This window comes from Nomascus leucogenys, chromosome 3 (genome assembly GCF_006542625.1).
Source record: "Nomascus leucogenys isolate Asia chromosome 3, Asia_NLE_v1, whole genome shotgun sequence".
Lineage (NCBI taxonomy): Eukaryota > Metazoa > Chordata > Mammalia > Primates > Hylobatidae > Nomascus > Nomascus leucogenys.
The window spans coordinates 93,680,121-93,693,831 of record NC_044383.1 but is presented as its reverse complement, the minus strand read 5'-3'; the positions used below and the strand labels follow the sequence as shown (position 1 = coordinate 93,693,831).

General features: G+C 38.4%; 1 protein-coding gene across 2 annotated transcripts in view; it reads left to right on the top strand.

Moving 5' to 3' along the window:
- The window catches only part of PDSS2 (decaprenyl diphosphate synthase subunit 2), a 307,454-nt gene that overhangs the window by 181,011 nt on the left and 112,732 nt on the right, over positions 1–13,711 (top strand). For both annotated transcript variants that reach the window (XM_030809530.1, XM_003278917.4), the window contains exon 3: positions 3,159–3,357. In XM_030809530.1, coding sequence (XP_030665390.1) covers positions 3,159–3,357 — 199 coding nt within the window. The remainder of the gene's footprint in view (positions 1–3,158; positions 3,358–13,711) is intronic.

Here is a 13,711-nt window from a genome sequence, read left to right as displayed (position 1 = left end):
TGTAGCCAAACTGATTTCTTCAACCTTTGGTCACATTTTCTACTCTTGCCTTCTCTATGTCATGATTCATGGTCTTTCTTATTCTGGGGTTCCCAAGCCCTACTCTTGTTTTGTCCTTTTTCTCCAGCTATGGAAATCTTACTTGCCTTTCCAGGCCCCGCTCAAATTTAGCTTCTTCAAGGAAACTTTTTTAAAGCTTTTATGACACAGATGAGGTCTACAGAAAAAAAGGAAAGATAGAAGCTTTCAATGGGCACATGTGGAAGGCAGCCTAATCTAGTAGAAATAGATTGGGGTTTGGAGTCTCTGTTAGTTATCTATTGTGTAACAAACTACTCCAAACCTTAGTGGCTTAAAACAATAACCAACTTATTTCTCATAATTCTGTTGTTTGGCTGGACTGTTCCTTTGCTGGTTTCTCCTGTATTTATTTATGTGTCTGTGTTTACCTCGTAAATATGCAGGAGGCTGGGCTTGAATGGGACAGCTGGACCTTTCTCCATGTTGCCTTTCATTCTCTAAGAGGCTAGATTAGGTTTCTTAACTTGTAGTCTCAGGTTAGCATTCCAAGAGGGTAAGCCCCAATGCAAAAACATGTATCAAGCCTGTTTGTCCTTCATTTGCCGATGTCCCATTGACCAAACAAGTCACATGGTCAAACTCAGCATCAATCAAGGAGATTGTACATGGCTTGGATATCAGAGGGTCTGACTGATAAGTGTAAGTTGGTGTAACACTCTGCCACAGTTTGCCCTTTGGCCCCAATGTTTCACATTCCTTCCATATGCAAAACAGACCACCTCCAAAGACCCCAGTCTCATCCATTTTATGACATCAAGCTCAGAGTCCCTGATCTCATGATTTCTGTTAGGTCTCAATATGGATGTGGCTCCATGGGTGCATCCCCTCTTCAGTCAGGGACCTAGGAACTAAAAGGACAAGTTATCCACCCTCCCCCCACCCACACACCACCGTCCATCCAACATACAATAGTGAATCAGAAAGAAGATAACCACACTTGTCACTTCCATTAAAAAGAGGGAGAAATGGGAGGTGACATAGCAGTCACTAGTCTATAGCAATTCTGAAATCCAGCTGGGCACATATCTGGGCCACCTACTCTATCTTGGAGCAAGGAATGTTTCTTGATTAGGGCTCAGTTCTATTCCCTGGAAATGGTTCTTGAATCCACTCTTCTCCATTGGTCTTGGCTCTACCTTCTAAGCTTCCTTTTCTTTTCTTTCTTTTTTTTTTTTTTATTTTTTTTATTTTTTGAGATAGGGTCTCACTCTGTGCCTAGGCTAGAGTGCAGTAGTGCAGTCAGTTCACTATAACTTTGAACTCCTGAGCTCAGGTGATTGTCCCACCTCAGCCTCCCAAGTAACTGGGACTACAGGCATGTACCCCCTCACCCAGCTAATTTTTATTTTTAAATTTTTTGTAGAGATGGGGTCTCACTATGTTGCCTGGACTGATGTTGAACTCCTGGCCTCAAGCAGTCCTACCACCTGGGCCTCCCAAAGTTCTGGGATTATAGGCATGAGCCACTGCACCTGGCCTATTTTCCCTTTTCAGTAAGATACAGTTTATACTTATAGCTGAGTAGCTTTCCAGCTTCCACTAAGAGTTTGCCATTCCTTCAGCCTTTGCCTCCTAGCCTCATTTTTCTGACTCAAAGCAAACACTTCACTTATAGATATACCATTTCTGTATCAGGTATCTGTTGCTACATAGCAAATCACCCATACAGTTTAGTGACTTGAAACAACTTACCATTCTGTGGATTGACCTGAGGGTTCTTCTGCTTGGGGTCATGCAACTCCTGTGACTGTGAAAAGCTTATCAGTTGCATAGGCACTTATCAGGCTTTCCTTGTGTACTGTTTGTTGATGTCCTATTGGCCAAAGCAAGTCACATGGCCAAGCGTAGAAGGGGATCATGCAGGAGCTTAGAAACCAGAAGACGTGACTCACATGGGGCCATTTGTAGCAGATACCAACAGATTTTCAGGTCTACCTTACTGTGTACTCTTGGGAAAGTCATTTTACTTGTGTGCACAATTTTTTCACCTATTAAAAGAGGTTAATAATACCTATCATGAAGTTGTGATAATGTTTAAATTTTTAGTAATTACCTGTTGATTTTTTTCTGACTATAAAAGTAACACTTTTGTCATTGTACAAAATATACAAACTACAGAAAAGTATAAAAAAGGAACAAACATCTGCTGAAATTCCCATGTAATATAGTTCTATACTATAAGCTCCTTGGGGGCCTTCTCTATATTATTTGCTACTGTAGATTTCTGTCTTCATTCTTATTCTGAAAGTTAAAAAGTCCTTGAAGGAAGAAACCATATTGTATTCATCTCTGTAAACCCCATAGCTTTGCATTTACAATTAGAAGAGATAATGTGGCTAGGAGCGGTGGCTCACACCTGTTATCCCAGCACATTGGGAGTCCGAAGCGGACACCTGAGCTCAGGAGTTCAAGACCAGCCTGGGTAACATGGCAAAACCCCATCTCTACCAAAAATACAAAAGTTAGCCAGGCTTGGTGTCGCACACCTGTAGTTCCAGCTACTCGGGAGGCTGAAGTGGGAAGATTATTTGAGCCTGGGAGGTGGAGGTTGCAGTGGGCTGAGATTGCACCACTGCACTCAAACCTGGGTGACAGAGTGAGACCCCATCTAAACAAAAACAAAAAAAAAAAAAAGAGGGAGAGAGATAATGTATGTAATGCCCTTAGACTAGTATCTGGCACAGATTATATCCTCACTTAAATTGGAATTCCATTAGACACTACTAAGGAGTCTCAGAAATCTTGAAGTTATGAGCGTGAGGAAAGTCTACCAAGAGCACAGTATCTAAATGGAGCTGTGGAGGGTGGCCCTTCACTGGCCAACTTCTATCTGGGGTATCCTAGTGACTTGTGGGGAAGAGTGAGCAGTATTACAGAGAAGGAAGGTGTCAAGATCTTCTCACAGATCCCAAACTGCTCAGTAGAGAGACCTCTATTTAAAGCTTCATTAGAAAGATATAATAAAAAAAAAAGTGGGGGGCAACCTATGGAATATTTTATTGTTGAAAACTGAAATCAGACATTAGTGATAAAATGGTATTTTTGATACTCTAACAAATCTTACATTTATGTTTTAGTCAAAGAAGTTTGGCAGAGATCACGGAGCTAATTCATACTGCTCTACTTGTACATCGTGGGATAGTAAATTTAAATGAGTTGCAATCATCTGATGGTCCACTGAAAGACATGCAATTTGGAAATAAAATTGCTATCCTGAGTGGAGACTTTCTTCTAGCAAATGCCTGCAATGGACTAGCTCTGCTACAGAACACCAAGGTAAAAATGGGCAGGGTTTGGTTGTACCTGAATGGCTTCAGGCAGCAATTAGTTGGCTGCTGGAGCTGCAGGTCTGTGTGCCCTGCTGCCCCAACTCCCCTCATGTACATGCTCAGTAAACAGTAAAACTGTGATGAACATAATGATGGCAGTGTTAGTACCAGGCAAAGTGTAAATGCTAGGAAAGAGTTTTGAAAGTAATTTTTTTTCTGATTATGGATGAAATTATTAATTATAGGATAGGGTTAAATCTTCAAAACAAAGCAAATATAAGTAAACATTACCTATAATCTCACTATCCAGAGATAATCACTGCTGGTTAATATCTTGATTTATTTCCTTGTAGTCTTTTTTTGTTGTTCATTAATGCCTTTATATATGTAATTTTTTGTAATATATATGAGAACTTACTATGTATAAGGTTTTTTTTAATCCTGCCTATTTTTTCTTACATAATATTATGATGTGAGCATCTTCCCATGGTTATGTCTTCTTCTATAATATCCAGTCATTTAGATATAATACCACTTGTTTATCAAATTCCTCATTGTTGGACATTTAGGTTGCTTATTTTTACTATCATAAGTAGATCTTCAGTAAAGATCTTTGCATATCAATTTTCCCTATTCCAGATTATTTCTTTAAGATAAAGACCTAGAAGTGGTTCAAAGGGTTAAACATTTTTAGTGTTTTTTTTCCTTTTGTTATAGAGACATGGTTTCACTCTATCACCCAGGCAAAAGGCCAGGCGCAATGTCTCACTCCTGTAATCCCAGCACTTGTGGGAGGCTGAGGCGGGTGGATCACCTAAGGTCAGGAGTTCAAGATCAGCCTAGCCAACATGGTGAAACCCTGTCTCTACTAAAAATAAAAAATTAGCTGGGCGTGGTGGCGCGTGCCTATGGTCCCAGCTACTCGGGAAGCTGAGGCAGGAGAATCACTTGAACCCGGGAGGCAGAGGTTGCAGTGAGCCAAGATCGCGCCACTGCACTCCAGCCTGGTAGGTTGCAGTGAGCTGAGAACGTGCCACCGTACTCCAGCCTGAGTGACAGAGTGAGACTCCATTTCAAATAAAAACAAAAAAATGAAGTGCAGTAGCATAATCATAGCTTACTGCAGCCTCAAACTCCTGGGCTCAAGCGATCTCTTACCTCAGCCTCCTGAGTAGCTACAGGCACCACCATGCCTGGCTAATTTTTAAATTTTTGGTAGAGACAGAGTGCCACTGTGTTGCCCAGGCTAGTCTTGAATCCTGGCCTCAAACGATTCTCCCACCTCAACCTCCCAAAGTGCTGGGATTAAGGCATGAGCCACCACGCCTGGCCAGATTTTTAGTATTCTTGATACATATTGCCAACCTGCTTTCTGGAAAGGTTATAGAGGTATTTCTTGTTGTATCAGTTAGGATTAGGTTTGATTATAAGATAACAGTGCCCTATAAGATAGGAATTTATTTTTTATCTCATGTAAAATCATCTAGGAGTAGGCAGGCAAAAGTTGGTATAGTGGTTCTGCAAAGTCAGGGATCCAGCCTCCTTCTGTCTTACGGTTCTGCCATCCTTATCTTACCACATCATGGCCCAAGGCAGTTGCCATTATGGCTTCTCTCCAGTCAATAGAAGGAAGAAGGACAAAAAAAGGGCAGATCTCCTTCCCTTGAAGGTTCAATCAGTGTACATCCTAGTTTGCTAAAGGAGAGTCTCAGTGTAAGCCAGCTATCCTGGGATCCCATCTGATTTAGCATTTATCCTGAATTTTTCATTTTTTAACAGAGTATTATTACGAATAATTACATTAGAATAAGCTGGGATGAGTTTGGTAGATCCCCACTTAGTACTTCCAGCCTCTGTTTTTGTTTTTATGTAATGTAATATAATAGTATTGTGAGACTCTTACACAGTGGAGAGAGTTCTCATTATCAGTTGTCATTTTTTTGTTTGTTTCCTTTTTTTTTGTTTCTTTTTTGAGACAGGGTCTTACTCTGTCACCTAGGCTGGAGTGCAGTGGCGTGATCACTGCAGCCTCAACATCCCTGGTTGAAGCGATCCTCCTACCTCAGTGTCCCAAGTAGCTGGGACCACAGGTGCGTACAACCACACCCGGCTAATTTTTTGTATTTTTTTTAGAGACGGGCTTTTGCCTTTTGCCACGTTGCCCAGGCTGGTCTTGAACTCGTGGGCTCAAGAAATCCTCCCGTGTTGGCCTCCCAAAGTGCTAGGATTACAGGCATGAGCCACTGTGCCCAGCTTCATTTTAAGTTGTTAGGAAATCTGAAAGATACCAGAAATAGCTTATCTCTTTTCCCAGCCCTTTCAGACACAACTAACACTTCCCAATCAAGGACAGAATGCAGGGCAATTGCTAATACAGTAAAGCGCACTCAGACACAAATGTCTAGGGGCAGCTAACTCTTTCCTGTATCAGGTGGTGGGAGAAGCTGGCTGTGTAGTGTGTCACCCAATTGTACTGTAGCCCATGCATGGCCTGCAAGAGTCACAAAGCTGCCAGGTACCAGTTGATAAGTTCAGTGGGAAACAGTAAATTATAGGTTTGGGTGTCTGTAAAATATATATGGGAAATCAAGGCTGATCAGCTCTGCTAGGGAGCAAGTAGAGCATAGACTGAGCACACTTGCTTGTACAGTGTAAATCTATAACTATTTTATTGCTTGGCAATACTTTGTTTTTGCAGTAAATCCTTTTGGCAGCAATAAACTGAAAAAACTAAAAGTATGTGTTGCATTTTTTTAAGTATTGATTTTTTTTCTTAAGAAAGGTAATAAGGAATGTATATTAATAACTTGAACAAAATGTTTGTTGACATTTACCAACCACTGTGGAGGCCATAGTGGTATCACTGACCACATGAAAACAAGAAGAGTAAAGTCTGCTGAAGAAGTGTCAGGATCTACTTTATGCAGCTGCAGAAGGTATATATGCATACGACTCTGCAACATAACTTACATTTAGAGAAATGACTATGCTAAGTGATTGCACTAATTATCAACCACAAGTGTTTATGTGTATATAGGAAAAGGGAAGCAATAGTTCTTTTGCGTCACTGTCAGTAGAACTTTGAAAGCAGTTAAATAATTCCAGTTTTAGTTCAGTGTCATCAGGTATTTCAAATAAGTAAATCATTTAAGTTAATTCTATAAGCGGTTTGGTTTTTTCTTTCCATTCATTCATGGGATTAAGGTAAAGTTTTTGGAAGTATATTCTATTAAACATAAAGCCTTTGTGAGTGAGATTGGAAATTCACTTTAGAAGTTCAATATAGAAAATAAAATTATTAGTTTATAGTAAAAATAGAAGTACAAATTTTGGTGAAGCACAGTGTTGTGGTAAAAACAATGTTTTTACTACATTAAGCAACCTGTGGAGTAGTTGGCATTGGTTGTGGCACACACACAATTGATCATTACATCTAAACAAGCAACAAAAGTCTTCTATTTTAATAGAAGCTATTGTTACATCAAAATTTACAAATATCTGAATAGTCACAGTCACTGAACTATATGATTTCGGAGTTGTAGCTGATGTCAGATAAAAAATACACTTCAGGCCAGGCACGGTGGCTCATGCCTGTAATCCCAGCACTTTTGGAAGCTAAGGCGAGTGGATCACCTGAGGTCAGGAGTTCGAGACCAGCCTGATCAAGATGGTGAAATCCCGTCTCTACTGAAAATGCAAAGAACATTAGTCGAGTGTGGTGGCACATGCCTGTAATCCCAGCTACTTGGGAGGCTGAGGCACGAGAATCACTCGAACCTGGGTGGTGGAGGTTGCAGTGAGCCAAGATCACGCCATTGCACTCCTGCCTGGGCAACAAGAGTGAATCTCCGTCTCAAAAAATAATAATAATAATACACTTCAGCAGAGCAGTATGTGCCTTTTCTCTTTGTTGTCTGTCGTTGATCAGATTTTAGAAATCTTTATAAATCAATCTGTGCCCCCAGCAGTGGTATTGAACTTTATTCTAAATGGGTCATCAAAAGTTTGGTGGCATTTGGGCACGGTGGCTCACGTGTGTATTTCCAGCACTTTGGGAGGCCAAGGCAGGCGGATCACTTGAGGTCAGGAGTCTGAGACCAGCCTGGCCAACATAGTGAAACCCCGTCTCTACTGAAAATACAAAAATTAGCCAGTGGTGGTGGTGCATGCCTATAATTCCAACTACTCAGGAGTCTGAGGCACAAGAATCACTTGAACCCAGGAGGTGGAGGTTTCAGTGAGCCCAGATCACGCCACTGTACTCCAGCCTGGGTGACAGGGTGAAACTCTGTCTCAAAAAATAATACTACTACTACTAATAATAATAATTGGCAGCATTTTGTTCAATATCACTTGAGAATCTTAAATCAAGTATTCAATAAACAGAACACTACATGAGACTTTTAGGGAATTACAATTAATGAAAACAAAACAAAACTTCCATTAGAATTTTTCCTTACAAAAGCAAAGAAGGAATGATATAAACAGTAACAACTCAAACAATATACAAGATTAAAATTTTCAGTTCTGTAGTTGCGATTTGAAATGTCTCACCTTGCAGGAAGAATCTTGGTGGTGCTCCTACTTTGAATAAATTGCACACACACACACACACACAGACGAAATGAGATTGAGAAGGCCTAGATTTTGCAGCATCTAAATTTGGCAAAACATTGAAAAGAATCATAGAGACAACTTATTTGACAAGTTTTGTCTTATAAAAATATTTGTTAGGCCGGGCGCATTGGCTCACGCTTATAATCCCAGCACTTTGGGAGGCCAAGGCAGGCGGATCACCTGAGGTGGGAGTTCGAGACCAGCCTGACCAACATGATGAAACCCTGAAATTATCAGGGCGTGGTGGTGCATGCCTGTAATCCCAGCTACTTGGGAGGCTGAGGCAGGAGAATCGCCTGAACCCAGGAGGCTGAGGTTGCAGTGAGCCAAGATCGCACCACTGCACTCCAGCCTGGGCAACAAGAACAAAACTCTGTCTGAAAAAAAAATGCTATTTGTTAAAGTAAGATACTCTGATGGAAGCAAAAAGAGAGTGCCTCTAAAAATATTTCGGCTGAAATATTTATACTGTTCAATATTTTTTAAATTAGAATTATGTCCTCCATTTAGCAAATTTACTTTGAACTTATCAGGTAACTTAGAATCTGTAGAAAGAGAATTTTCTCCATAATTGAAAGTATCAATAATTTCAAACGAATTAACCATAAACTGCAACTGTCAAGAATATTGCGGGCAGTTTTATTTTTAAATACTATATTTTAATGAACACATTCTTCAGAAAAATGCCAGTACTTCATTAGAGACAGATATGTCTAAGAAATGGATTAAACCATGTAAATATACATCAATAATAATTCTTCTCGTTATTTTTAAATATTCAGATAATCAGTATAAAGAAGTTATTGTTCTATTGTACGTACATGTATGTTATTTTTATTTCTTTTGAACTTTTATTTTTGAAAATAGTTTTTGAATAGAACCTGTTGAGTCCACCAATATAATAAAATCAGCTGTTCGTTAATAAATACATATTTCAAAAAGTATAAAATTTTAGTTGTTTCAGAGCGTCTTTTTACTCTTGTTTCCCAGTTTGCATGATAATTATATAGTATTCACACTTTAAAGACATTTCTCATAAGTCATATGAGATTTTTCTGCTCACATCCTGTTGACCAGAATTTAATTATATAGCCATACCTAGCTGTAAGGGAAGCTAGAAAATGTAATTTTTATTGTAGGTCATCATGGATCCAGCCAAAAATCTGGAAGATACAGATAACAGATACTAGGAGACAAGTAACATTCTGCCCTACCTTCTCATCACGTGTTTGCATTTTTGGCTAGCACATATACTCATGAGGTAGACCTGCGGAATTTAAGGGAGAAAGTAGTATGGTACCTTTAATATCTAATTTATATTCATATTTTTTAAAAAGCTAAAGTAAAAACTGAATTGATCCTATTAAGCAGACTATTAGAGAATCTTGGTCAGGCATGGTGGCTCACGCCTATCATCCCAGTACTTTGGGAGATGGAGGTGGGAGGATAGCTTGAGCCCAGGAGTTGGAGACCAGCCTGTCTCTACAGAAAAAAACAAAACAAAACAAAACAAAAACAGGCATGGTGGTGCATGCCGTTAGTCCTAGCTACTCAGCAGGCTGAGGTGGTAGGATTTCTTGAGCCTAGGAGTTGGAGGCTGCATTGAGCTATGAATGCACTACTGTTTCTCTAGCCTGGGCAATAGAGCCCTTATCTCAAAAAAAAAAAAAAAAAAAAGAGAGAGAATCTGATGTTTCTCTCCAATTCTATTTTATTTCATCTCAAATGTCTGTCTCCTTTATGCATATAGTATACTTTGATGGGTCCCACTAAATTCTCTCCTTCACTAGAATTCACATGTTAACAGAAGGTGAGTGGTTCTTTGCCCCTGGGACTCACAGACTGTATCATCCATCTTTCCTTTTCACCATATTTGCAGTGGTCTGTGATAAAACTTAGCCCTTGTTTAGAGAAGAAAGAGGCCTCAGAAAGTGCAGATCTGACATAGTGTCTGGACACCTTGAGCTGCACATGACCAGCTCTAGCTTCACAGGCTGGCCATTCATGGATTAGACCTACAAAGCTGAGGGGAGGAGATATTCTGGACCTTGATAGTACCTAGGTCCACATTTTGGTAATTTGCCTTGGTATAGTCCCCACCTTAGAAAACCAAGACTCGTTGCCTTTGGACAAATTTCTATTTGTTTTCTGTAATCATTCGTTTTAACTTTTAACTATTCTGATGAAATCTTACATAAGGTTAAAATGGTGGTATTATATACAAACAATCATGTTAAACGATACAAACAATCACTTGTTTAAACTGCTTCCCTTTATGGGACTAATATTTAACATGTTCCTTTTTCTTAGCTAGCTTGTGTCAGTCACACATGCTTTTTTTCAATGTGGTTCAAGTACAGTGAAAATGGAAGCTTTACTCCCATCAAAATCAAATCAGATTCACAGCCTGTGAAATCCACTCTTGGTGTTTTGCATTCAGAAGCATCACTATAAATGTTCCAGAGTCTAAGACCTCCACCATCTGCTCCATTAGGCACTGGATTTCAGTAGCACTACTTGATTTACAAAAAGTAAAAGAAAAACTTAGCATATCCAAGCAACTATTCAGCCTGAAGCTTCTTGAAATAAGAATGATCTGGCATTTCCTTCCCCTTCAGTGAGCCCCCTACCTTCATGGTCTCTGCACAGGTTTACACCTTTAAATTTGCATTTTATCAACCTTTCTCTGGTGAGGAATTTTTTCCTTTTTAGGCTATGATTTTTTTTTATGAATTTGATAGTTGTGTGTTGAATTGAAGGCTTTATTCTGTGCAGCCCTCCTGTTGATCTCAAACGTGAATCTTTTGCACCTTGTTCTTCAAAGGGTCATTGAAGGCTCTACCAGGTCAATTTCAAAAAAAAAAAAAAAAAAAAATGCCTCAGGGGTTCCTTTTTGTGAAAGACCTTAAGAACCATGCCCAGGGTCTGTAATTGATCTTCTCCAAATCAAGGCTTTTAGTAACTCTCTTTTAATCATAATAGATGATTTCCAAATCAGGTGAACAGTATTTTAAACTGAGGAGATTGTGAATTACTAAAGTTCTTGAAAGTCAGGAATTCCCTCTGATAAAGCAAATCTCCCATATTCAGAGCCAGTTTCTTTCATTTAAATACTTGGCAATATTTTCATCAGAATAATTTAAGGAAAGTGAAGTTATATCTCAGAAGAGGACTTACTTTATCAAATGGGCTCCCAGAAGCTTAAGTTGATTAAGTATAATAGTAACTATGGTTTTTTTGGAAGGAGGAGGTGGCGATAAATATTTCTTTGGAGTGGTATTGTATGAAGTTTTTTGGGTTTTTGTTTTTTTTTTTTTTGAGACAGAGTTTTGCTCTTGTTGCACAGGCTGGAGTGCAGTGGCGCGATCTTGGCTCACTGCAACCTCCGCCTCTTGGGTTCAGGTGATTCTCCTGCCTCAGCCTCCCAAGTAGCTGGGATTACAGGCGCCCACCACCACATCTGGCTAATTTTTGTATTTTTAGTAGATGTGGTTTTGCCATGTTGGGCAGGCTGGTCTTAAACTCCTAACCTCAGGTGATTCACCTGCCTCAGCCTCCCAAGGTGCTAGGATTACAGGCGTGAGCCACCACACCCGGCCAAGTTTTCTTATCTCTACATATGGTTAATGTCTTGGTAAAGTTAGATTCTATTTAATGATGTTTTAGTTTTCTTTTATAAGAAAGAAAATTTGTCAACAATAGCAACATAAATAGATACCACAGCAAGAGGAAACAGGCAAAACTTAATACAGAATTTCTGTTTATAATATATCACTGTTTTTTCACAGTGACAGCCTGCTTTTTCTTTGAGGATGTATATTTAACTTGGTAATTAAAGTTGGCATATTTATAACAACTTCAATTTTTTATGACTTATTCATTCTACCAATTTCTCATTTTCTTGTGCTACTGGATTCTTGTCTGAATTTCTATATGATGTGTTTATCTCTGTACTTCTCATGGGGTAGGCCATTAGATGAAGGGTTCTGCAGTCAAATGAAATTCAGAGCTGTTTTATAATTGCCAAGGGTAAAATTAGCAGAGTCAATTATTTTCCCTTTGGCTTTTCCCTGAAGATATTAGGGGTCTTCAAGGTAATTGCCTTAGGTAACACTTAGATTTTTAAATATCTCCAAGTATAGAAATTGGTTTATTAATCCTCTGGTAATTGTCTTCTTACCATTATAGCTGTAGTCACATAAATGCAAATTAACAAGATTTTGAATTCAAGAGTGAATTTAAAAATTAATGCTTGGGTTTTCATTCATTTCCAATTATGGAACATAAGGGCAAGTTTTTATTTTAGTACTTCACTGTATAAAGACCTGGACTAAAAGACCTCAGAATGCCTCTTTTAAAATCATAAATTTCCCGATTCCATTGGGATAAGTTGCTCTATATTGTGTCCATGTAGAACATCACTGGATGCTGTAGTGATGTGGTCATGCCAGAATCTAAAATTTTAGTGTTTGAGCAGCAAGCTATCAGTGAGACATGCTAACTAATTGGAAGGGAAATCATGAAATGGAGAAGTACTATAATTTCGAAATCTAGCCGGCCATTAACAGGCTTCGTCTGGTCTTTGTATTTATTTAGATTGGGTTTGTATTTAGGATTAAGCCACAGTGCAAATAAGACTGTGTGGATTACTACCTGTCATCTTGTTTTTGAAAACAGTCTTTTACTTTACATATATAATCATAAGCCTAGTATTTAAAGAATGGAATTTATCACGTTATTTTTTTTCCTTCGTAGTCATTTTCATTTAATGGACCTATTGCTATATATCAGATGGGAGACTGTGAGTCAGCCTGGATCTTGTCTAAACACCCAAGAGCATTGTCATGATGTCACTCCTGAAGGTTGTTCTATTAAGCATTAGTGATTTATACTTCTGGATAACCAGTGGCACAGATGTACTCTTTACATAGCTGATGTATTTCCTTATGTTAACTTTGTTTTCCTAAAGGCATAAATATGTTGTTTACAATGAAGTATTTTGTTTATACAAATATGCTCAATTTATGCATATAAATCTCCCTTTACACCATCTATATAGTTTAATAAAGATGCTATTGTCTATTTGTATTTGTCTTATCTGTTATATTAATTTTACTTCCAAATTCATGTTAAATTGAAACCTAAAAACATGTATTAAGTTTTTCCCTGTCTTATGCATTTAAAATAGGCATTATTATGATAGTGTTTATAGTTTTACTTGCACTATTTTACTTGTGAAAATTATTTAATATCTTTTAGGCTCTTTAGTTTGACACCCAAGGTTATTAATTTTTATACATGTAACCCACTCAAGTGTAGATTTGCATGACTAGGGTAAAGGGATGCAGAAGGTGGTAAGTGGGGTGTCATATAGTATAACAGTAAAAAAGACTATCTCCATATCAATTAATTAGAAAAGTCAAAATGCCATCATAAAATTATTTCAGAATCCCAAAATTAGCTTCTTCAGTTTTTTTCTTATTTGCTAATATAGTCACATATTAAACAGACTGTATCCATTTTCTGATCATGCTTCCTTGATCTTTAAAGCGAAAGTAATAAATGATTAGTGTGTTCAAATTATACTAGAAATAAGACAAATTTTAAATAATATTAAAACCTGGAACTTTGCCCATTTTGAAGCCACAAGACAATGGAATGTAGTAGCTTTTTGGCATAGGAAGGTTATATGCCATCAGGTGAAATTGACATTTCTCTGAGTATCAAACCAGAAACCTAACAAC